The following is a 27,668-nucleotide window of genomic DNA, read 5'->3' as shown; positions in this document are numbered from 1 at the left end:
CGCTAACACTACACTACACTAAATACACTAAAACTGCGCTAACATTACTCTACACTAAATACACTAAAACTGCACTAACACTACACTACACTAAATACACTAAAACTGCGCTAACACTACACTAAACTAAATACACTAAAACTGCGCTAACACTACTCTACACTAAATACACTAAAACTGCGCTAACACTACTCTACACTAAATACACTAAAACTGCACTAACACTACACTACACTAAAACTGCACTAACACTACACTAAATACACTAAAACTGCACTAACACTGCACTAAATACACTAAAACTGCGCTAACACTACACTACACTAAATACACTAAAACTGCGCTAACACTACACTATACTAAATACACTAAAACTGCACTAACACTACACTACACTAAATACACTAAAACTGCGCTAACACTACACTACACTAAATACACTAAAACTGCGCTAACACTACACTAAATACACTAAAACTGCGCTAACACTACACTACACTAAATAAACTAAAACTGCGCTAACACTACACTAAAACTGCACTAACACTACACTAAATACACTAAAACTGCACTAACACTACACTAAATACACTAAAACTGCACTAAACTGCGCTAACACTACACTACACTAAATACACTAAAACTGCGCTAACACTACACTAAAACTGCGCTAACACTACACTAAATACACTAAAACTGCACTAAACTGCACTAACACTACACTACACTAAATACACGAAAACTGCGCTAACACTACACTAAATACACTAAAACTGCGCTAACACTACACTAAATACACTAAAACTGCGCTAACACTTAGCTACACTAAATACACTAAAACTGCGCTAACACTACACTAAACTAAATACACTAAAACTGCGCTAACACTACTCTACACTAAATACACTAAAACTGCACTAACACTACACTACACTAAAACTGCACTAACACTACACTACACTAAATACACTAAAACTGCGCTAACACTACACTAAACTAAATACACTAAAACTGCGCTAACACTACTCTACACTAAATACACTAAAACTGCGCTAACACTACACTAAATACACTAAAACTGCGCCCACACTACACTAAATACACTAAAACTGCGCTAACACTACACTAAATACACTAAAACTGCACTAACACTACACTACACTAAATACACTAAATCTGCGCTAACACTACACTAAATACACTAAAACTGCGCTAACACTACACTAAATACACTAAAACTGCGCTAATACTACTCTACACTAAATACACTAAAACTGCTCTAACACTACACTAAATACACTAAAACTGCACTAACACTACACTAAATACACTAAAACTGCACTAACACTACACTAAATACACTAAAACTGCACTAACACTACACTACACTAAATACACTAAAACTGCGCTAACACTACTCTACACTAAATACACTAAAACTGCACTAACACTACACTAAATACACTAAAACTACGCTAACACTACACTACACTAAAACTGCGCTAACACTACACTAAATACACTAAACCTGCGCTAACACTACACTAAATACACTAAAACTGCGCTAACACTACACTAATTACACTAAAACTGCGCTAACACTACACTACACTAAATACACTAAAACTGCACTAATACTACTCTACACTAAATACACTAAAACTACACTAAATACACTAAAACTGCACTAACACTACACTAAATACACTAAAACTGCACTAACACTACACTAAATACACTAAACCTGCGCTAACACTACACTAAATACACTAAAACTGCGCTAACACTACACTAAATACACTAAAACTGCGCTAACACTACACTACACTAAATACACGAAAACTGCGCTAACACTACACTAAATACACTAAAACTGCGCTAACACTACACTAAATACACTAAAACTGCGCTAATACTACTCTACACTAAATACACTAAAACTGCACTAACACTACACTAAATACACTAAAACTGCACTAACACTACACTACACTAAATACACAAAAACTGCGCTAACACTACTCTACACTAAATACACTAAAACTGCGCTAACATTACTCTACACTAAATACACTAAAACTGCACTAACACTACACTACACTAAATACACTAAAACTGCGCTAACACTACTCTACACTAAATACACTAAAATTGCGCTAACACTACTCTACACTAAATACACTAAAACTGCACTAACACTACACTACACTAAAACTGCACTAACACTACACTACACTAAATAAACTAAAACTGCACTAACACTACACTAAATACACTGCGCTAACACTACACTACACTAAATACACGAAAACTGCGCTAATACTACACTAAATACACTAAAACTGCGCTAACACTACACTACACTAAATACACTAAAACTGCGCTAACACTACACTAAAACTGCGCTAACACTACACTAAATACACTAAAACTGCGCTAACACTACACTAAATACACTAAAACTGCACTAAACTGCGCTAACACTACACTACACTAAATACACTAAAACTGCGCTAACACTACACTAAAACTGCGCTAACACTACACTAAATACACTAAAACTGCACTAAACTGCGCTAACACTACACTAAATACACTAAAACTGCACTAACACTACACTACACTAAATACACGAAAACTGCGCTAACACTACACTAAATACACTAAAACTGCGCTAACACTACACTAAATACACTAAAACTGCGCTAACACTACACTACACTAAATACACTAAAACTGCGCTAACATTACTCTACACTAAATACACTAAAACTGCACTAACACTACACCAAACTAAATACACTAAAACTGCGCTAACACTACTCTACACTAAATACACTAAAACTGCGCTAACACTACTCTACACTAAATACACTAAAACTGCACTAACACTACACTACACTAAAACTGCACTAACACTACACTAAATACACTAAAACTGCACTAACACTACACTAAATACACTAAAACTGCGCTAACACTACACTACACTAAATACACTAAAACTGCGCTAACACTACACTAAAACTGCGCTAACACTACGCTAAATACACTAAAACTGCGCTAACACTACACTACACTAAATACACTAAAACTGCGCTAACACTACACTAAATACACTAAAACTGCACTAACACTACACTAAATACACTAAAACTGCACTAAACTGCGCTAACACTACACTACACTAAAACTGCACTAACACTACACTACACTAAATACACTAAAACTGCACTAAACTGCGCTAACACTACACTACACTAAATACACTAAAACTGCGCTAACATTACTCTACACTAAATACACTAAAACTGCACTAACACTACACTAGACTAAATACACTAAAACTGCGCTAACACTACACTAAACTAAATACACTAAAACTGCGCTAACACTACTCTACACTAAATACACTAAAACTGCGCTAACACTACTCTACACTAAATACACTAAAACTGCACTAACACTACACTACACTAAAACTGCACTAACACTACACTAAATACACTAAAACTGCACTAACACTGCACTAAATACACTAAAACTGCGCTAACACTACACTACACTAAATACACTAAAACTGCGCTAACACTACACTACACTAAATACACTAAAACTGCACTAACACTACACTAAATACACTAAAACTGCGCTAACACTACACTACACTAAATACACTAAAACTGCGCTAACACTACACTAAAACTGCACTAACACTACACTAAATACACTAAAACTGCACTAACACTACACTAAATACACTAAAACTGCACTAAACTGCGCTAACACTACATCTACACTAAATACACTAAAACTGCGCTAACACTACACTAAAACTGCGCTAACACTACACTAAATACACTAAAACTGCACTAAACTGCACTAACACTACACTACACTAAATACACGAAAACTGCGCTAACACTACACTAAATACACGAAAACTGCGCTAACACTACACTAAATACACTAAAACTGCGCTAACACTACACTAAATACACTAAAACTGCGCTAACACTTAGCTACACTAAATACACTAAAACTGCGCTAACACTACACTAAACTAAATACACTAAAACTGCGCTAACACTACTGTACACTAAATACACTAAAACTGCGCCAACACTACACTAAACTAAATACACTAAAACTGCGCTAACACTACTCTACACTAAATACACTAAAACTGCGCTAACACTACTCTACACTAAATACACTAAAACTGCACTAACACTACACTACACTAAAACTGCACTAACACTACACTAAATACACTAAAACTGCACTAACACTACACTAAATACACTAAAACTGCGCTAACACTACACTACACTAAATACACTAAAACTGCGCTAACACTACACTAAAACTGCGCTAACACTACACTACACTAAATACACTAAAACTGCGCTAACATTACTCTACACTAAATACACTAAAACTGCACTAACACTACACTACACTAAAACTGCACTAACACTACACTAAATACACTAAAACTGCACTAACACTACACTACACTAAATACACTAAAACTGCACTAACACTACACTACACTAAATACACTAAAACTGCACTAACACTACACTACACTAAATACACTAAAACTGCACTAACACTACACTAAATACACTAAAACTGCTCTAACACTACACTAAATACACTAAAACTGCTCTAACACTACACTACACTAAATACACTAAAACTGCACTAACACTACACTAAATACACTAAAACTGCTCTAACACTACACTACACTAAATACACTAAAACTGCGCTAACACTACTCTACACTAAATACACTAAAACTGCACTAACACTACACTAAATACACTAAAACTGCTCTAACACTACACTACACTAAATACACTAAAACTGCGCTAACACTACTCTACACTAAATACACTAAAACTGCACTAACACTACACTAAATACACTAAAACTGCTCTAACACTACACTAAATACACTAAAATTGCGCTAACACTACACTACACTAAATACACTAAAACTGCGCTAACACTACACTAAAACTGCACTAACACTACACTAAATACACTAAAACTGCACTAACACTACATTAAATACACTAAAACTGCACTAAACTGCGCTAACACTACACTACACTAAATACACTAAAACTGCACTAACACTACACTAAATACACTAAAGCTGCACTAAACTGCTCTAACACTACACTACACTAAATACACTAAAACTGCTCTAACACTACACTACACTAAATACACTAAAACTGCGCTAACACTACACTACACTAAATACACTAAAACTGCTCTAACACTACACTACACTAAATACACTAAAACTGCACTAACACTACACTACACTAAATACACTAAAACTGCGCTAACACTACACTAAAACTGCGCTAACACTACACTAAATACACTAAAACTGCGCTAACACTACACTAAATACACTAAAACTGCGCTAACACTACACTAAAACTGCGCTAACACTACACTAAATACACTAAAACTGCGCTAACTACTCTATATCTGTGTAAAACTACAACTCCCATCCTGCCTGTTTAGCCTTTAGCTGTCTGGACATGCTGGGAGTTGTAGTCTCTTTACTTTAAAACCTATAACCTACCTCCTTTCACTATAAAACCTAAGCTACGCTAACTACGTTACAATCTACGCTACCTACTCTACACTGATGTTAAACTACGCTAATCCTACGCTGGTTTCCAGCTGCCTACGCTAGAGTCCTGCGCATGCGCTCTCAGTTTCCTCCAGCTACGTAATCACTACGCTACTAACGCAAGGCCTGCGCGGTACGGACAACTGCGCATGCGCTGCGCTGTGCAGTCAGCGTACTTATGCGCATGCGCTCTAAGTTTTCTACGGATCGAGGTAAACTTCACATCACCGTTTCCTAGGACTGAGCCAATGCGCATGCGCAGTGTGTCTGTCATGGCGGCGCCCATTGTACGGAGAGCCGATTGAGGAGACTAGACGGAGGGGCCTGAAGCGCTCGCCTGTGCCTGAGATCCCGGGTCCGCAATGAGGGCAGCGGTGTGACCTGTCCGCCAGGTAGGGCCGAGCCCGGTCATACGTGCTGCTGTGCGTCATGTATGTGACATGTGTGCACGGGTGACGTCACCGGCGCGCAGTATGGACTGTATGGAGGCCCCGCCCCTGTGTACGGATATAAGTGTCTGTAGGTTAGATCACGTGATGTCTGCACTGCTGATGAGTAGAACAGGAGGCTATGAGCGGTCACATGTCAGTCATAGAGGCCAGTCCCGCCCATGCGTCAGCTATAGAGGCCAGCCCCGCCCCCTCGGGTCACTGTCATGTGATATTAAGTGTAACCTAGCAACAGGGACCCTCTCCTCACAATGTGTGCCTGTAATCTAATATGGCTGCCGGCTCTGGGCCCCACTGTGTCACCCTCTGGTGTCCTGGCACCCTGTAATGATGGTGGGGCCCCTGAGGGCCCGTTCATGTGTCTCTGCTTGCCCTACCAATTCACGCTATGAAATTTATATCAGCAGAGTGTGTGGGGGAGGGGCCAGGCAGTGAGGCTGAGCTGCAGCGTGCACCAGCCTCCCCCACCCCTCCATACATTATTCATGTACCGAGCAGGGAGGGGAAGGATATGCTGCAGCTTAGCCTCATCTATATCAGATTAAGCTTAACCCCTTAAGGACCCAGCCCAAATATACCTTAAGGACCCGGCCATTTTTTGCACATCTGACCACTGTCACTTTAAACATTAATAACTCTGATGCTTTTACCTTTCATTCTGATTCCGAGATTGTTTTTTCGTGACATATTCTACTTTATGTTAGTGGTAAAATGTTGTCGATACTTGTATCATTTCTTGGTGAAAAATTCCAAAATTTGATGAAAAAATTGAAAATTTAGAATTTTTTTAACTTTGAAGCTCTCTGCTTGTAAGGAAAATGGATATTCCAAATAAATTATATATTGATTCCCATATACAATATGTCTACTTTATATTTGCATCATTAAATTGATGAGTTTTTACTTTTGGAGACATCAGAGGCTTCAAACGTCAGCAGCAATTTTCCAATTTTTCACAAAATTTTCAAAATCGGAATTTTTCAGGGACCAGTTCAGTTTTGAAGTGGATTTGAAGGGTCTTCATATTAGAAATACCCCATAAATGACCCCATAATAAAAACTTCACCCCTCAAAGTATTCAAAATGACATTCAAAAGGTTTGTTAACCCTTTAGGTGTTTCACAGGAATAGCAGCAAAGTGAAGGAGAAAATTCACAATCTTCATTTTTTACACTCGCATGTTCTTGTAGACCCAGTTTTTGAATTTTTACAAGGGGTAATAGATGAAAAATCCCCCCAAAATTTGTAACCCAATTTCTTTTGAGTAAGGAAATACCTCATATGTGGATGTCTAGTGTTCGGCGGGCGCAGTAGAGGGCTCAGAAGGGAAGGAGCGACAATAGGATTTTGGAGAGTGAATTTTGCTGAAATGGTTTTTGGGGGGCATGTCACATTTAGGAAGCCCCTATGGTGCCAGAACAGCAGAAAACCCCCACACGGCATACCATTTTGGAAACTAGACCCCTCAAGGCACGTAACAAGGGGTCCAGTGAGCCTTAACACCCCACAGGTGTTTGACGACTTTTCGTTAAAGTCGGATGTGTAAATGAAAAAAAAAATGTTTTCACTAAAGTGCAGTTTTTCCCCCAAATTTACCATTTTTACAAAGGGTAATGGGAGAAAATGCCCCCCCAAATTTGTAACCCAATCTCTTCTGAGTATGGAAATACCCCATGTTAGGATGTAAAATGCTCTGCGGGCGAACTACAATGCTCAGAAGAGAAGGAGTCACATTTGGCTTTTTGAAAGCAACTTTTGCTGAAATGGTTTTTTGGGGGCATGTCGCATTTAGGAAGCCCCTGTGGTGCCAGAACAGCAAAAAATACCCACATGGCATATTATTTTGGAAACTACACCCCTCAAGGAACGTAACAAGGGGTCCGCTGAGCCTTAACACCCCACAGGTGTTTGACGACTTTTCGTTAAAGTTGGATGTGTAAATTAAATTTTTTATTTTTTTTTCTAAAATGCAGTTTTTCCCCAAAATTTTACATTTTTACAAGGGGTAATAGGAGAAAATGACCCCCAAAATGTGTAACCCCATTTCTTCTGAGTATGGAAATACCCCATGTTAGGACGTAAAATGCTCTGCTGGCGAGCTACAATGCTCAGAAGAGGAGGAGCGCCATTGAGCTTTTGGAAAGAGAATTAGTTTGGAATGGTAGTCAGGGGCCATGTGCGTTTACAAAGCCCCCCGTGGTGCCAGAACAGTGGAACCCCCCACATGTGACCCCATTTTGGAAACTACACCCCTCACAGAATTTAATAAGGGGTGCAGTGAGTATTTACACCCCACAGATCTTTGGAACAGTGGGCTGTGTAAATGAAAAAGTTTATTTTTCATTTTTACGGACCACTGTTCCAAAAATCTGTCAGACATCTGTGGGGCGTAAATTCTCACTGAACCCCTTATTACATTACGTGAGGGGTGTAGTTTCCAAAATGGGGTCACATGTGTCGGGGGTCCATTGTTCTGGCACTATGGGGGCTTTGTAAACACATGTGGCCTTCAATTCCGGACAAATTTTCTCTACAAAATCCCAATGGCGCTCCTTCTCTTCTGAGCATTGTAGTTCGCCCGCAGAGCACTTTAAATTCACATATGGGGTATGTTCTTACTCAGAAGAGATGGGTTTACAAATTTGGGGGGGCTTTTTTCCTATTTCCCGATGTGAAAATGAAAAATTTAGGGTAACACCAGCATTTTAGTGAAAAAATATAATTTTTTTCATTTTCCCATCCAACTTTAATGAAAACTCGTCAAACACCTGTGGGGTGTTCAGGCTCACTATACCCCTTGTCACGTTCGGTGAGGGGTGTAGTTTCCAAAATGGGGTCACATGTGGGTATTTTTTTTTTTTTTGCGTTTGTCAGAACCGCTGTAAAATCAGCCACCCCTGTGCAAATCACCAATTTAGGCCTCAAATGTACATGGTGCACTCTCACTCCTGAGCCTTGTTGTGCGCCCGCAGAGCATTTTACACCCACATCTGGGGTATTTCTGTACTCAGGAGAAATTGTGTTACAAATTTTGGGGGTCTTTTTTTCCTTTTACCGCTTGTGGAAATAAAAAGTATGAGGCAACAACAGCATGTTAGTGTAAAAAAATAAAAAAATTTACACTAACAGGCTGGTGTAGCCCCCAACTTTTCCTTTTCACAAGCGGTAAAAGGAAAAAAAGCCCCCCAAAATTTGTAGTGTAATTTCTCCCGAGTACGGTGATACCCCATATGTGACCCTAAACTGTTTCCTTGAAATACGACAGGGCTCCGAAGTAAGAGAGCACCATGCGCATTTGAGGACTAAATTAGGGATTGCATAGGGGTGGACATAGGGGTATTCTATGCCAGTGATTCCCAAACAGGGTGCCTCCAGCTGTTGCTAAACTCCCAGCATGCCTGGACAGTCAGCGGCTGTCCAGAAATGCTGGGAGTTGTTGTTTTGCAACAGCTGGAGGCTCCGTTTTGGAAACCCTGCCATACAAGACGTTTTAAATTGTTTATTGGGGGGGACGGGGACAGTGTAAGGGGTGTATATGTAGTGTTTTACCCTTTTTTATGTGTTAGTGTAGTGAAGTGTTTTTAGGGTACATTCACACTGGCGGGTTACGGTGAATTTCCCGCTAGGAGTTTGCACTACGGCAAAAAATTTGCCGCAGCCCAAACTTGAAGCAGGAAATTTACTGTAAACCTGTCCGTGTGAATGTACCCTGTACGTTCACATGGGGGGGGGGGGGGGGCAAACCTCCAGCTGTTTCAAAACTACAACTCCCAGCATGTACTGACAGACCGTGCATGCTGGGAGTTGTAGTTTTGCAACAGCTGGAGGCACACTGGTTGGAAAACCTTCAGTTAGGTTCTGTTACCTAACTCAATATTTTCCAACCAGTGTGCCTCCAGCTGTTGCAAAACTACAACTCCCAGCATGTACTAATCACCGAAGGGCATGCTGGGAGATGTAGTTATGAAATAGCTGGAGGTACCCAACTACAACTCCCAGCATGCCGAGACAGCTGTTTGCTTTCTGGGCATGCTGGGAATTGCAGTTTTGCAACATCTGGAGAGCTACAGTTTTTAGACCACTGCACAGTGATCTCCAAACTGTGGACCTCCAGATGTTGCAAAACTACAACTCCCAGCATGTCCAGACAACAAACAGCTATGTGGGCATGCTAGGAGTTGTAGATTTGCAAGATCTGGAGGGATATAGTTTAGAGACCACTGTATAGTGGTCTCAAACTGCAGCCCTCCAGCTGTTGCAAAACTACATATTCCAGCATGCCCAAACAGCTGTCTGGGCATGCTGGGAGTTGTAGTTTTGCAACATCTGGAGGGCTACAGTTAGAGACCACGGTCTCAGACTGTAGCCCTCCAGATCTACTTACCGGCTTCCGTAGGATCCCGGCAGCCGTCCCGTCAGACGCACGTGACGCCGCCCGCCGATCAACGTCGCCGCAGCCTCCGGACGGGTAAGTGGACGTCGGCGCCCGGCCCCCTTCGGTTCCCCGTTCTGCCCCGCCTATTGTGGGTGGGCAGGACGGGGAAAACGAAAGTTAACCCCCCCGCCCCCGGTCTGCTATTGGTCATCAATAGCAGACCAATAGCAGGGATAGGAGGGGTGGCAACCCTGCCACCTCACTCCTATGCCTACAGGGGGATCGTGGGTGTCTTAGACAACCGCGATCCCCCTTCTATTCCGGGTCACCGGGTCACAATAGACCCGTATGACCCGGAATCGGCGCAAATCGCAAGTGTGAATTCACTTGCGATTTGCGCCGATCGCCGACGGGGGGGGGGTCTGATGACCCCCCTGGGCATTTGCACGGGGTGCCTGCTGATTGATATCAGCAGTCACCCCGGCCCGGTCCCCGCCCGGCGCGCGGCGGGGACCGAAATTCCCACGGGCGTATGGATACGCCCTGGGTCCTTAAGTGGTTAAAGGGGTACTCCTGTGGAAAACTTTTTTTTCTTCTAATTAACTGGTGCCAGAAAGTTATACAGATCTGTAAATTACTTCTATTAAAAAATCTTAATCCTTCCAGTACTTATCAGCTGCTGAATACTACAGAGGAAATTATTTTCTTTTTGGAACACAGAGCTCTCTGCTGACATCACGACCACAGTGCTCTCTGCTGACATCTCTGTCCATTTCAGGAACTGTCCAGAGCAGCATATGTTTTCTATGGGGATTTTCCCTACTCTAGACAGTTCCTAAAAAGGACAGAGATGTCAGCAGAGAGCACTGTGGTCATGATGTCAGCAGAGAGCTCTGTGTTCCAAAAAGAAAATAATTTCCTCTGTAGTATTCAGCAGCTGATAAGTACTGGAAGGATTAAGATTTTTTAATAGAAGTAATTTACAAATATGTTTAACTTTCTGGCACCAGTTGATTAAAAAAAATTAAAGTTTTCTGCGGGAGTACCCCTTTAACCCCTTAAAGGGGTACTCCGCCCCTAGACATCTTATCCCCTTTCCAAAGGATAGGGGATAAGATGTCAGATCGCCGCGGTCCCGCTGCTGGGAACCCCCGGGGATCATCACTGCAGCACCCGCCATCATTACTACACAGGGCGAGTTCGCTCTGTGCGTAATGACAGGCGATACAGGGGATGGAGCATCGTTACGTCACGGCTCCGCCCCTCGTGACAACACGGCCCGCCCCCTTAATACAAGTCTATTGCAGGGGCGTGACGACCACCACGCCCCCTCCCATAGACTTGTATTGAGGGGGGCGGGCTGTGATGTCGCGAGGGGCGGAGCCATGACGTCACGCTGCTCCATCCCTTGTATCGCCTGTCATTACGCACAGAGTGAACTCGCCCTGTGTAGTAATGATAGCGGGTGCTGCAGCGGAGATCCCGGGGGTTCCCAGCAGCGGGACCGCGGCGATCTGACATCTTATCCCCTATCCTTTGGAAAGGGGATAAGATGTCTAGGGGCGGAGTACCCCTTTAAGGACCAGGCCATTTTACACCTTAAGGACCGGAGCGTTTTTTGCACATCTGACCACTGTCACTTTAAACATTAATAACTCTGATGCTTTTACTTTTCATTCTGATTCTGAGATTGTTTTTTCGTGACATATTCTACTTTAACTTAGTGGTAAAATGTTGTGGTAACTTGCATCCTTTCTTGGTGAAAAATCCCCAAATTTGATGAAAAAAATGAAAATTTTGCATTTTTCTAACTTTGAAGCTCTCTGCTTGTAAGGAAAATGGATATTCAAAATATATATTTTTTGGGGTTCACATATACAATATGTCTACTTTATATTTGCATCATAAAAGTGACGAGTTTTTACTTTTGGAGACACCAGAGGCTTCAAAGTTCAGCAGCAATTTGGAAATTTTTCACAAAATTTTCAAACTCACTATTTTTCAGGGACCAGTTCAGGTTTGAAGTGGATTTGAAGGGTCTTCTTATTAGAAATACCCCATAAAAGACCCCATTATAAAAACTGCACCCCCCAAAGTATTCAAAATGACATTCAGTAAGTGTTTTAACCCTTTAGGTGTTTCACAGGAAAAGCAGGAAAGTGAAGGAGAAAATTCAAAATCTTCATTTTTTACACTCACATGTTCTTGTAGACCCAGTTGTTGAATTTTTACCAGGGGTAAAAGGAGAAAATTTTTACTTGTTTTTGTAGCCCAATTTCTGTCGAGTAAGCACATACCTCATATGTCTATGTAAAGTGTTCGGCGGGCGCAGTAGAGGGCTCAGAAGGGAAGGAGCGACAAGGGGATTTTGGAGAGTATCAGAAATGATTTTTTGGGGGCATGTTGCATTTAGGAAGCCCCTATGGTGCCAGAACAGCAAAAAAAAAAAAAAAAAAAACCACATGACATACCATTTTGGAAATTAGACCCCTTGAGGAACGTAGCAAGGAATAAAGTGAGCCTTAATACCCCACAGGGGTTTCACGACTTTTGCATATGTAAAAACATTTTTTTTAAATGTCACTAAAATGTGTGTTTCCCCCCTAAATTTCACATTTTTGCAAGGGTTAATAGCAGAAAATACCCCCCAAAATTTGTAACCCCATCACTTCTGAGTATGGAGGTACCCCATAAGTTAACCTGAAGTGCATTACAGGCGAACTACAATGCTCAGAAGAGAAGGATATTTGGCATATTTGGCTTTTTGAGAGCAAATTCTGCTCGGGGGGCATGTCGCATTTAGGAAGCCCCTATGGTGCCAGAACAGCAAAATAACCCCCCATGGCATACCATTTTGGAAACTAGACCCCTTGAGGAACGTAACAAGGGGTACAGTGAGCATTTACCCCCCACTGGTGTCTGTCATATTTTTGGAACAGTGGGCTGTACAAAATTTTTAATTTGCACAGCCCACTGTTCCAATGATCCGTCAGACACCAGTGGGGGGTAAATTCTCACTGATCCCCTCATTACATTCCGTGAGGGGTGTAGTTTCCGAAATTGGGTCACATGTGGGGTTTTGTTTTTTTTGCGTTTGTCAAAACCGCTGTAACAATCAGCCACCCCTGTGCAAATCACCTCAAATGTACATGGCGCACTCTCCCTTCTGGGCCTTGTTGTGCGCCCCCAGAGCACTTTGCGCTCACATATGGGGTATCTCTGTAGTCGGGAGAAATTGCATTACAAATTATTTTTTTACACTAACATGCTGGTGTAGGCCCCAACTTCACCTTTTCATAAGGGGTGAAAGGAGAAGAAGACCCCCAAAATTTGTAAGCCAATTTCTCCCGAGTACGGCGATACCCCATATGTGGCCCTAAACTGTTGCCTTGAAATACGACAGGGCTCCAAAGTGAGAGCGCCATGCGCATTTGAGGACTGAATTAGGGACTTGCATAGGGGTGGACATAGGGGTATTCTACGCCAGTGATTCCCAAACAGGGTGCCTCCAGCTGTTGTAAAACTCGCAGCATGCTTGGACAGTCAACGGCTATCTGGCAATACTGGGAGTTGTTGTTTTGCAACAGCTGGAGGCTCCATTTTGAAAACAGTGGCGTACCAGACGTTTTTCATTTTTATTGGGGAGGGGAGGGGGGCTGTGTAGGGGTATGTGTATATGTAGTGTTTTTTACTTTTTATTTTATTTTGTGTTAGTGTAGTGTAATGTTTTTAGGGTACAGTCACACGGGCGGGGGGTTACAGCGAGTTTCCCGCTGCGAGTTTGAGCTGCCGCGCAAAATTTGCTGCATCGTGAATTTGCAGCCTGATACTCACTGTAAGCCCCTGCCCATGTGAATGTACCCTTTATATTCACAGGGGGGGGGGGGGGACTCCAGCTGTTGCAAAACTACAACTCGCAGCATGCACAGTCTATCAGTGCATGCTGGTAGTTATAGTTTTGCAACAGCTGGAGGCGCACGGGTTGGGAAACACGGAGTTAGGAAACAGACAATGTTTCCCAACCAGTGTGCTCCCAGACATTCTCAGGCATGCTGGGAGTAGTAGTTCGGCAACATCTTTAGAGCCAGATGTTGCCGAACTACAACTCCCAGCATGCTTGGAGTTGTAGTTTGCAACATCTGGAGGACTACAGTTTGCAGACCACTAATACAGTGGTTCCCAATCTGTGCCCTTCCAGATGTTACAGAACTACAACTCCCAGCATGCCTGGACAGTAAGGACATGCTGAGGATGTGTAGTTTTGCAACATCTGGAAGGGCACAGTGGTCTCCAAACTGTGGACCTCCAGATGTTGCAAAACTGCAACTCCCAGCATGCCCAGATGCCAAGGACTGTCTGGGCATGCTGGGAGTTGTAGTGTAAGGGGACCAGATGGAGCAGTCCAGCTCGCTTTACGGCGGTCTGGACTGCTGCAAAGGTCACGCGACGCTGCTGAAGATCAACTCACCTATCGCCACCGCCGCCGTCTCCACTGCCGGGATCCGGCTCTCCAGGGACGAGGTAAGTAACGGGGCCGCTCCCCAGCACTCCCCCGTCCCCCGCCGCGTCCTCCGGTCTTCCTCCCATTCTCTCCAGACTTAGATGGGCCGGGCAGGACGGGAGGAAGTAACCGCCCCCCCCCCCCCCCCCTGCGATTGGTCGGTTAGCTAAGTGACGGATCGCAGGGGATCGGAGGAGGGGGCCGGCTTGCCACCTCGCTCCTATACTCCAGCATGGTCCTGCCTGTCTGTGACAACCGGGATCATGCTAAATTACCGGGCGGTCGGGTCCCAGAGACCCTATCAGCCCGGTATCGCCGCAGATCGCAGGGGTGATTTCCCTACATGGCCCCCCTCGGCGTTTGCCCTGGATGCCTGCTGAAGCATTTCAGCAGGCATCCGCTTCCGATCCCCGCCCGGGGCGCAGCAGGGACCGGAAACAGGGACTTAAGGGGTTAAAGGAGATCTCCAGTGCTGAAGAACTTATCCCTTATCCTAAGGGTAGGGGATAAGTTTCAGATCGCGTGGGGTTCCGACCGCTGGGGCCCCACCCAATCTCCTGTACGGGGCCCCGGCTCGCTCGCCACGAAGCGGCGGCTGACACACCCCATCAATACATTGAGATTGCGGAAGGCAGCGTTCCGGCTCTGCCATAGAGTTGTATTGAGGAGGCATGTCAGCCGCCGCTTCGTGTGGTGGCCCCAGCGGTCCGACCCCCCCTTAGGATAGGGGATACGCTCTTCACCACTGGAGATCTCCTTTTAAAGGAAAACAGGATTTTATAACTCTGCAAACAGCCATCAGCTAAGAGTCCGGGATGTTTAGCTCACAGAGCATTGTCTAGACTGGATACAATTGTATCACTTCTCAGCTGAGAGCAGGACGAGCTATGTACAATGTATCAGTCTGGGGTCCAGGATGTTTAGCTCACAGAGCATTGTCTAGACTGGATACAATTGTATCACTTCTCAGCTGAGAGCAGGACTAGCTATGTACAATGTATCAGTCTGGGGTCCAGGATGTTTAGCTCACAGAGCATTGTCTAGATTGGATACAATTGTATCACTTCTCAGCTGAGAGCAGGACTAGCTATGTACAATGTATCAGTCTGGAGTCCAGTATGTTTAGCTCACAGAGCATTGTCTAGACTGGATACAATTGTATCACTTCTCAGCTGAGAGCAGGACGAGCTATGTACAATGTATCAGTCTGGGGTCCAGGATGTTTAGCTCACAGAGCATTGTCTAGACTGGATACAATTGTATCACTTCTCAGCTGAGAGCAGGACGAGCTATGTACAATGTATCAGTCTGGGGTCCAGGATGTTTAGCTCACAGAGCATTGTCTAGACTGGATACGATTGTATCACTTCTCAGCTGAGAGCAGGACTAGCTATGTACAATGTATCAGTCTGGGGTCCAGGATGTTTAGCTCACAGAGCATTGTCTAGACTGGATACAATTGTATCACTTCTCAGCTGAGAGCAGGACTAGCTATGTACAATGTATCAGTCTGGAGTCCAGGGTGTTTAGCTCACAGAGCATTGTCTAGACTGGATACAATTTTATCACTTCTCAGCTGAGAGCAGGACGAGCTATGTACAATGTATCAGTCTGGAGTCCAGGATGTTTAGCTCACAGAGCATTGTCTAGACTGGATACAATTGTATCACTTCTCAGCTGAGAGCAGGACTAGCTATGTACAATGTATCAGTCTGGGGTCCAGGATGTTTAGCTCACAGAGCATTGTCTAGACTGGACACAATTGTATCACTTCTCAGCTGAGAGCAGGACTAGCTATGTACAATGTATCAGTCTGGAGTCCAGGATGTTTAGCTCACAGAGCATTGTCTAGACTGGACACAATTGTATCACTTCTCAGCTGAGAGCAGGATGAGCTATGTACAATGTATCAGTCTGGAGTCCAGGATGTTTAGCTCACAGAGCATTGTCCAGACTGGATACAATTGTATCACTTCTCAGCTGAGAGCAGGACTAGCTATGTACAATGTATCAGTCTGGGGTCCAGGATGTTTAGCTCACAGAGCATTGTCTAGACTGGATACAATTGTATCACTTCAGAGCTGAGAGCAGGACTAGCTATGTACAATGTATCAGTCTGGAGTCCAGGATGTTTAGCTCACAGAGCATTGTCTAGACTGGATACAATTGTATCACTTCTCAGCTGAGAGCAGGACGAGCTATGTACAATGTATCAGTCTGGAGTCCAGGATGTTTAGCTCACAGAGCATTGTCCAGACTGGATACAATTGTATCACTTCTCAGCTGAGAGCAGGACTAGCTATGTACAATGTATCAGTCTGGGGTCCAGGATGTTTAGCTCACAGAGCATTGTCTAGACTGGATACAATTGTATCACTTCTCAGCTGAGAGCAGGACTAGCTATGTACAATGTATCAGTCTGGGGTCCAGGATGTTTAGCTCACAGAGCATTGTCTAGACTGGATACAATTGTATCACTTCTCAGCTGAGAGCAGGACGAGCTATGTACAATGTATCAGTCTGGGGTCCAGGATGTTTAGCTCACAGAGCATTGTCCAGACTGGATACAATTGTATCACTTCTCAGCTGAGAGCAGGACTAGCTATGTACAATGTATCAGTCTGGAGTCCAGGATGTTTAGCTCACAGAGCATTGTCCAGACTGGATACAATTGTATCACTTCTCAGCTGAGAGCAGGACGAGCTATGTACAATGTATCAGTCTGGGGTCCAGGATGTTTAGCTCACAGAGCATTGTCTAGAGCTGAGAGCAGGACCAGATATGTACAATGTATCAGTCAAAGTTGCGGTCTACATGGTACAGGTTGCCATGTATAACTCTTTTGTACTGTACCAGAACGCTGGCAACACAGGGACATACCTGGAGTTCCAAGAGGAAGTTCTAAGGGCCCTCATCTTTGGTGACCGCCAGGGAGCGGGTCAGAGCACCTCTGGGACTTCAGGTCCCCGGATCGTCCCCGGCCAACACTTTCCAGGTGTGATCCCCAACACTGGAAAGAAGGGACGATCTCAGAAGAAATGCAGAGTGTGTCGCAAGAGGGGGATTTGGAAGGACACCACCACTCAATGCGACACTTGCCCCGACCATCCGGGCCTCTGCATAGGCTGCTTCAGGGAGTATCACACTTCCATGGAGCACTAAATTTTCCGTCATTTGCCCTAATTTTCATTACCCACAATTCGACTCCAATGTACCAGTCCAGGGTACATTGTCTTCCAAATTTTATACCAACCCCCCCCCCCCCCAAAAAAAAACAACCTTTTTCCCAATACCCCAATATCTTTTTTTTTTTTCTTCCCCCTAAAAAATGGGTCATGGGACACAGAGTCAACAGCATTGGAGGTTTGCAGTTGCCTCAAATGCGCAACGCTCTCTCTCCCCACCTGAGCGGGTTGCGCTTTTGAGGTAACAGAATAGGGACGGCCCCACACATCCCCTTCCCAGAATGATGATTCAGAGTATGGGGTTTGGGGCGGGCATCATTTTTACTTTTGGCTGTACTCTGGGTCATCATTCTGGGAAAATAATTGGCAAATCAGTACTAAAATTGCAATTTTCTTCCCCCCATAGTACATAAAATAAATGAAGGGAACACCCGTCTGTTCCAAATCTCCACTTCACCCTATACACCTTCCCTAGGGGGTGTACTGTTTGTAGTATTCTCACATGTGGGTGTTCCTTTCTTGTATTTTCCTCTGAGTGTATGTAACTGTTAGGTCCGTAACAAACATCCGCCTCAAATGTGAAGAGTTCTCGCTGAGCTCGGTCGTATTTCCAGGCGACAATTCGGAGTCACATGTTAGTTGTTCCCAACAAGATGAAGCAGAGCATAGGTTGGAAATTGCAATTTTCAAAAGCTTCATCCATTCCTGGAAAATAAATATAGGAAACACCTGTGCGTTAGAAATGTCCTCTTTACCCCTATACCCATTCCTCAGGGTGGGTACTTTCTGTAATGGTGTCACATTTGGGTGTTTCATTTTTGTATTTTCCTCGGAATGTATGTAACCGTCAGCTACTGATATGCCAAAGGCCACAAATACAAAGTGACCTCTATGATGTCTCCTTGTTGTGCGCCCGTCCAGCACGTTACCCCATATGTGAATGTATTTTTATAGTCAGGGAAAAAGCCCTCCAAAATTTGTAAGCCAATATCTCATATTACCCCTTGTGAAAATGTTAAAAATTGGGTAACCCCAGCATTTTAGTGTAAAAAAATCAAATTTTTCAATTTAGTCCCACTTTTCAAAAAACCTGTGAGGTGTAAGAACTCACTGTAACACTGTTACGTTCCCCGAGGGGTCTAGTTTCCAAAATGTAATGCCATGTGGTTTTTTTTCTGCTGTCCTGGCACCAAAGGGGCTTCCTAAATGCGGCATGCCCCCAGAGCAAAATTTGCTTCCAAAAAGCCAAAATGTGACTCCTTCTCTTCTGAGACCTGTAGTGCGCCAGCAGAGCACTTTTTACCCCCATATGGGGTGTTTTCTGAATCGGGAGAAATTGGGCTTCAAATTTTGGGGGGTATTTTCTGCTATTACCCTTTTCAAAAATGTAAAATTTTTGGGAAAACAAGCATTTTAGGAATTTTTTTTTTTTTTTTTACATTTGCAAAAGTCATGAAACCCCTGTGGGGTATTAAGGTTCACTTTACCCCTTGTTATGTTCCCCAAGGGGTCTAGTTTCCAAAATGGTATGCCATGTGTTTTTTTTTTGCTGTCCTGGCACCATAGGGGCTTCCTAAATGCGGCATGCCCCCAGAGCAAAATTTGCTTCCAAAAAGCCAAAATGTGACTCCTTCTCTTCTGAGACCTGTAGTGCGCCAACAGAGCACTTTTTACCCCCATATGGGGTGTTTTCTGAATCGGGAGAAATTGGGCTTCAAATTTTGGGGGGTATTTTCTGCTATTACCCTTTTCAAAAATGTAAAATTTTTGGGAAAACAAGCATTTTAGGTAAATTTTTTTTTTTTTTTTTTTACATTTGCAAAAGTCATGAAACCCCTGTGGGGTATTAAGGTTCACTTTACCCCTTGTTATGTTCCCCAAGGGGTCTAGTTTCCAAAATGGTATGCCATGTGTTATTTTTTTGCTGGTTTGACACCCTAGGGGCTTCCTAAAGGTGACATGCCCCCCAAAAACCATTTCAGAAAAATGTTCTCTCCAAAATCCCCTTGTCGCTCCTTCCCTTCTGAGCCCTCTACTGCGCCCTCCGAACAATTAACATAGACATATGAGGTATGTGCTTACTCAAGAGAAATTGGGCTACAAAAACAAGTAAAAATGTTGTCCTTTTACCTCTTGCAAAAATTCTAAAATTGGGTCTACAAGAACATGCGAGTGTAAAAAATGAAGATTGTGAATTTTCTCCTTCAGATTGCTGCTATTCCTGTGAAACACCTAAAGGGTTAAAACACTGACTGAATGTCATTTTGAATACTTTGGGGTGCAGTTTTTATAATGGGGTCTTTTATGGGGTATTTCTAATATGAAGACCCTTCAAATCCACTTCAAACCTGAACTGGTCTCTGAAAAATAGCGAGTTTGAAAATTTTGTGAAAAATTGGAAAATTGCTGCTGAACTTTGAAGCCTCTGGTGTCTCCAAAAGTAAAAACTCATAAATTTTATGATGCAAACATAAAGTAGACATATTGTATATGTGAATGATAAAAAAAAAAAAAAAAATTGGAATATCCATTTTCCTTACAAGCAGAGAGCTTCAAAGTTTGAAAAATGCAAAATTTACAATTTTTTCATGAAATTTTGGGATTTTTCACCAAGAAAGGATGCAAGTTACCATAAAATGTTACCACCATGTTAAAGTAGAATATGTCACGAAAAAACAATCTCAGAATCAGAATGATAACTAAAAGCATCAGAGTTATTAATGTTTAAAGTGACAGTGGTCAGATGTGCAAAAAACGCTCCGGTCCTTAAGGCCAAAATGGGCTTGGTCCTGAAGGGGTTAAGGACTGGATATGAGGACGGGATATGGGGACAGGATATGAGGATGGGATATGGGGTCAGGATTTAAGGACGGGATATGAGGACAAAAGCTTCCCCCTTTGTTGCTTTTCCTCACCCACAAGGACATGGTATGAAAAAACGGGCAGCGCCGGGTACTCAGCTAGTTTTACTATAAAATAAAGGGATATAATACAAGTAAAAAAAATGTTTTATTGTAATAAAAACACCCCCACACCTCTTGACCATTTTATTGAAGGAAAAATAAATATTAATCTGCAGGACATCGACGAAGTCCACCAAAAAGTAGTCCTCTGCAGGAAAAGAAGTAAAAAGAAACATGTTAGTAAATAAAGGGCACTTATCCCTGCTGCACCAGCGGCCACGGCTGACACGTAGGGTTGTGAACTTCAGGTGGGACCTGCAGCAGTGCTGGGCAGACCACCTGATCAACCGACCAACTATTCAATAAGCAAAGTCCTTTACAACATTTTCATTATTGAGAATTATCGCCTTGGTTGGCCCCTGGGATCAGCTCTTGGTTGGCTCCTGGGTTTAGCTCTTGGATGGCCCCTGGGATCAGCTCTTGGATGGCCCCTTGGATCAGCTTTTAGATGGCTCCTGGGATCAGCTCTTGGATGGCCCCTGGGATCAGCTCTTGGTTGGCCCCTGGGATCAGCTCTTGAATGGCCCCTGGGATCAGCTCTTGAATGGCCCCTGGGATCAGCTCTTGGATAGCTCCTGGGATCAGCTTTTAGATGGCTCCTGGGATCAGCTCTTGGATGGCCCCTGGGATCAGCTCTTGGTTGGCCCCTGGGATCAGCTCTTGAATGGCCCCTGGGATCAGCTCTTGAATGGCCCCTGGGATCAGCTCTTGGATAGCTCCTGGGATCAGCTTTTAGATGGCTCCTGGGATCAGCTCTTGGATGGCCCCTGGGATCAGCTCTTGGTTGGCCCCTGGGATCAGCTCTTGAATGGCCCCTGGGATTAGCTCTTGGTCAGACCCCAGGATTAGCTCTTGGCTGGCCCCTGGGATTAGCTCTTGGTTGGCCCCTAGGATCAGCTCTTGGTTGGCCCCTGGGAGCAGCTCTTGCATGGCCCCTGGGATCAGCTCTTTGTCGGACCCCAGGATTAGCTCTTGGTTGGCCCCTGGGATCAGCTCTTGGTTGGCCCCTGGGATCAGCTCTTGGTTGGCCCCTGGGATCAGCTCTTGGTTGGCCCCTGGGATCAGCTCTTGGTTGGCCCCTGGGATCAGCTCTTGGTTGGCCCCTGGGATCAGCTCTTGGTTGGCCCCTGGGATCAGCTCTTGGTTGGCCCCTGGGATCAGCTCTTGGTTGGCCCCTGGGATCAGCTCTTGGTTGGCCCCTGGGATCAGCTCTTGGTTGGCCCCTGGGATCAGCTCTTGGTTGGCCCCTGGGATCAGCTCTTGGTTGGCCCCTGGGATCAGCTCTTGGTTGGCCCCTGGGATCAGCTCTTGGTTGGCCCCTGGGATCAGCTCTTGGTTGGCCCCTGGGATTAGCTCTTGGTTGGCCCCTGGGATCAGCTCTTGGTCGGACCCCAGGATTAGCTCTTGATCAGACATTGCCGTTTCTTCTGACTTTATAGCAGATCATGTGACATCTCATCATGCCCTTAACCGTCCTCTTATCTTTCATGGTGGCTCCCGAACCTTCATTGGGGGGGATTTCCATATTTAGGTGCATCCTCTGAATTCTCTGGTGAATTTACACATCTGTGTTTTCCTTTTACAGGTTAAGAAGACGTCATCTCTGAAGTGACCGTGATTGTCCGTCCTGAAGCCAACATGTCCGCCTACCCTGTGAGTATAATATATATATATATATATATATATATATATATATATATATATATATATATATATATATATATATATATACAACCTCCTCCATTACTATACTGTGCCTCCCGAAAGTCTTCAGACCTTCACATTTATCGCTACTAAAATAATCACCATCATTTTGCCCTCGATCCCCATAATGAGAATGTGAAATTTCTTGCTAATAAAAAATGTTAAACAAAAATTTCTTACAGACATAAGTTTTCAGACCCTTTGCTTTGACTCTTGATATTTAGCTCTGGCTGACATTTTCCCCATCTCATACACAGACTTAGGACCGAAGTCCAAACACAGGAAGTGCAGCCTGGAGTGCTGAGGGGGGGGGGGGGGTGTCCAACAAACAGCATATGGCAGTTAAGTGAGAGAGGAGCTATGATTGGAGGAGTTTGGACACACCCCCCCCCCCCTCAGCACTCCAGGCTGCACTTCCTGTGTTTGGACTTTGGTCCTAAGTCTGTGTATGAGATGGGGAAATGAGCTCTGGAGCTTTTTTAAGCACAAATAAACCATAGAAAACGTCATTTTTTTTAAACAAAGTATATTAGAAATATTTTTTATTTACCATAAGGAGTGCAATAGAAAAATATGTTTCAATGAGAGTTACCCTTTAAGCTTTTCATTGGTCCAAACAGTAACACATTACAGGGCGTTCAGGGTGCTGCCTCTTCAGAACATTTAATTTCCCATGAGTGGGTGGGGGAAGCAGGACTCACAGGCTTTATCTATGAGATGGTGGGGGAAGCAGGACTCACAGGCTTTCACTATGATTGGGTGGAGGAAGCAGGACTCACAGGCTTTCACTATGATTGGGTGGAGGAAGCAGGACTCACAGGCTTTCTCTATGAGATGGTGGAGGAAGAAGGACTCACAGGCTTTCATTATGATTGGGTGGAGGAAGCAGGACTCACAGGCTTTATCTATAAGTGGGAGGGGAAGCAGGACTCACAGGCTTTCTCTGAGATGGTGGAGGAAGCAGGACTCACAGGCTTTATCTATGATTGGGTGGAGGAAGCAGGACTCACAGGCTTTATCTATGAGATGGTGGGGGAAGAAGGACTCACAGGCTTTATCTATAAGTGGGAGGGGAAGCAGGACTCACAGGCTTTCTCTATGAGATGGTGAAGGAAGCAGGACTCACAGGCTTTATCTAGTATTAGGTGGAGGAAGCAGGACTCGCATGCTTTCTCTATGAGATGGTGGGGGAAGAAGGACTCACAGGCTTTATCTATAAGTGGGAGGGGAAGCAGGACTCACAGGCTTTCTCTATGAGATGGTGGAGGAAGAAGGACTCACAGGCTTTATCTATAAGTGGGAGGGGAAGCAGGACTCACAGGCTTTCTCTATGAGATGGTGGAGGAAGAAGGACTCACAGGCTTTCACTATGATTGGGTGGAGGAAGCAGGACTCACAGGCTTTATCTATGATTGGGTGGGGGAAGCAGGACTCACAGGCTTTATCTATGAGATGGTGGGGGAAGCAGGACTCACAAGCTTTATCTATGAGATGGTGGGGAAAGCAGGACTCACAGGCTTTATCTATAAGTAGGAGGGGAAGCAGGACTCACAGGCTTTCTCTATGAGATGGTGGAGGAAGCAGGACTCACAGGCTTTATCTATGATTGGGTGGAGGAAGCAGGACTCACAGGCTTTATCTATGAGATGGTGGGGGAAGAAGGACTCACAGGCTTTATCTATAAGTGGGAGGGGAAGCAGGACTCACAGGCTTTCTCTATGAGATGGTGGAGGAAGAAGGACTCACAGGCTTTCACTATGATTGGGTGGAGGAAGCAGGACTCACAGGCTTTATCTATGAGATGGTGGGGGAAGCAGGACTCACAGGCTTTATCTATAAGTGGGAGGGGAAGCAGGACTCACAGGCTTTATCTATGAGATGGTGGAGGAAACAGGACTCACAGGCTTTCTCTATGAGATGGTGGGGGAAGAAGGACTCACAGGCTGTATCTATGAGATGGTGGGGGAAGAAGGACTCACAGGCTTTCTCTATGAGATGGTGGGGGAAGAAGGACTCACAGGCTTTCTCTATGAGATGGTGGGGGAAGCAGGACTCACAGGCTTTATCTATAAGTGGGAGGGGAAGCAGGACTCACAGGCTGTATCTATGAGATGGTGGGGGAAGAAGGACTCACAGGCTTTCTCTATGAGATGGTGGGGGAAGAAGGACTCACAGGCTTTATCTATGATTGGGTGGAGGAAGCAGGACTCACAGGCTTTATCTATGAGATGGTGGAGGAAGCAGGACTCACAGGCTTTATCTATGAGATGGTGGAGGAAGCAGGACTCACAGGCTTGAGTGAGTGGGTCATGTAGTAAGATTAATGAGAGTCTTGCTGTCTGTTGCTGTGCAGGTGTCTGTGACGTTCCATGATGTGGCGGCCTGCTTCTCCGCAGAGGAGTGGGGGGAGCTGAAGGACTGGCAGAAGGACCTGTATAAGAAGGTGATGCTGGAGATCCACTCTGCGCTGGAGGCCATGGGTGAGACCCCAGAGACACAGAGATAGGGGGCTGTCTGTGTCAGTCCATCACAGTGTGATCACAGGGGGCGCTGGATTGCCATGGTAGTGGAGGCTGAGGCATAGTACCAGAGATTGGGGCCCATAGTGCTACTAACAAATATTGGGGAGGAAAGGGAAGTCAAGTTAAAAACAAAAAAATTATTATTACGTCCTATAACTAAAATAAAAAGTGCACGTAATCGTTATCATCACATACGTAATGACGCCATTGACTTAATTATTATCCCATTTGTCCTGCATGATAAACATTGTAACAAAAACAAAAATAACTTTCATATAAAGATATCATGTCAGTAATACTGAACACTGGAGAGAAATACGAAAACTAAAAGTAATACAGTGCTCCCTCAACATACGATGGGAATCCGCTCCAAATGGACAATCGTATGTTGAAACCATCGTTGAGGGATCCGTGCAATGCAAAGTATAGGACAGTGGTCTACAACCTGCGGACCTCCAGATGTTGCAAAACTGCAACACCCAGCATGCCCGGACAGCCGTTGGCTGTCCGGGCATGCTGGTTGTTGTAGTTTTGCAACATCTGGAGGTCCGCAGGTTGAAGACCACTGGTATAGGAAGTTGTACTCACCTGTCCCTGCCGCTCCAGACCGTCACTACTCGTTACCACTGCCCTGGATGTCGCCGTCCATCGCTGTCGCCGCGTCCCCGGGGTGTCCCCGATCCTCCGGCAAGGCCTCTGCTTCCCCGGGATCCTCGCTCTCCGTTGCCGCCATCACGTCGCTATGCACGCCGCTCCTATTGGATGACGGGACGGCGTGCGCAGCGACGTGATGACAACGATGGAGAGCGCCGACGATGCAGAGGATCCTGAAGAGGACGTGCCGGAGCCCTGAGGACAGGTAAGTGATCGTCAGCGGAGCACACGGGGCACCGTAACCGGCTATCCGGGGGCAGCTGAAGGAGTCTGTGCTGAAGGATAGCCATTTATGCGATGGCCCCGACATACAAAAGCATCGGATGTTGATGCTGCCTTCACCATGTGATGGTCTCTGAGAGTGATCGTATGCTGAAATGATCGTATGTCGGGGCCATTGTAGGTCGGGGGGTCACTGTATATATATGGTATGTCGGGGCCATCGTAGGTCGGGGGGTCATTGTATATATATATGGTATGTCAGGGCCATCGTAGGTCGGGGGGTCACTGTATATATATATATATGGTATGTCGGGGCCAACGTATGTCGGGGGGTCACTGTATATATATATATATATATGGTATGTCGGGGCCATCGTAGGTCGGGGGTCACTGTATATATATGGTATGTCGGGGCCATTGTAGGTCGGGGGGGTCACTGTATATATATGGTATGTCGGGGCCATCGTAGGTCGGGGGTCACTGTATATATATGGTATGTCGGGGCCATCGTAGGTCGGGGGGTCACTGTATATATATATATGGTATGTCGGGGCCATCGTAGGTCGGGGGTCACTGTATAAATATGGTATGTCGGGGTCATCGTAGGTCGGGGGGTCACTGTATATATATGGTATGTCGGGGGCCAACGTAGGTCGGGGGGTCACTGTATATATATATATGGTATGTCGGGGCCATCGTAGGTCAGGGGGGTCACTGTATATATATATGATATGTCGGGGCCATCGTAGGTCGGGGGGCCACTGTATATATATGGTATGTTCGGGGCCATCGTAGGTCGGGAGGTCACTGTATATATATGGCATGTCGGGGCCATCGTAGGTCGGGGGGTCACTGTATATATATGGTATGTCGGGGCCATCGTAGGTCGGGGGGTCACTGTATATATATGGTATGTCGGGGCCATCGTAGGTCGGGGGGTCACTGTATATATATGATATGTCGGGGCCATCGTAGGTCGGGGGGTCACTGTATATAAATGGTATGTCGGGGCCATCGTAGGTCGGGGGTCACTGTATATATATGGTATGTCGGGGCCATCGTAGGTCGGGGGGGTCACTGTATATATATGGTATGTCGGGGCCATCGTAGGTCGGGGGGGTCACTGTATATATATGGTATGTCGGGGCCATCGTAGGTCGGGGGGTCACTGTATATATATGGTATGTCGGGGCCATCGTAGGTCGGGGGTCACTGTATATATATGGTATGTCGGGGCCATCGTAGGTCGGGGGGTCACTGTATATATGGTATGTTGGGGCCATCGTAGGTCGGGGGGTCACTGTATATATATATATATATATATATATATATATATATATATATGGTATGTCGGGACCATCGTAGGTCGGGGGGGTCACTGTATATATATGGTATGTCGGGGCCATCGTAGGTCGGGGGGTCACTGTA

At 44.7% G+C, this 27,668-nt stretch overlaps 1 protein-coding gene across 6 annotated transcripts in view; it reads left to right on the top strand.

Moving 5' to 3' along the window:
- Positions 1–5,859: 5,859 nt before the first annotated feature.
- LOC130361122 (zinc finger protein 235-like) overlaps positions 5,860–27,668 on the top strand; it is a 145,038-nt gene continuing 123,229 nt past the window's right edge. For 3 of the 6 annotated variants that reach the window (XR_008890883.1, XM_056563706.1, XM_056563707.1), the window contains exons 1-3: positions 5,861–6,057; positions 22,724–22,791; positions 25,196–25,322. Coding sequence is in view for 5 of the 6 variants with exons in the window: in XM_056563706.1 (XP_056419681.1) it covers positions 22,777–22,791; positions 25,196–25,322 (142 nt within the window). In the remaining variant the exon portion in view is untranslated. Of the gene's footprint in view, positions 6,058–6,191; positions 6,280–6,359; positions 6,439–22,723; positions 22,792–25,195; positions 25,323–27,668 lie in introns of those variants that run through there. The other 3 variants (XM_056563702.1, XM_056563703.1, XM_056563704.1) reach the window with 3 other exon arrangements.

This window comes from Hyla sarda, chromosome 3, assembly GCF_029499605.1.
Source record: "Hyla sarda isolate aHylSar1 chromosome 3, aHylSar1.hap1, whole genome shotgun sequence".
NCBI classification, from domain to species: Eukaryota; Metazoa; Chordata; class Amphibia; order Anura; family Hylidae; genus Hyla; species Hyla sarda.
Note: the sequence above shows the minus strand (reverse complement) of the source record. Positions and strands in the feature narration are given on the sequence as shown.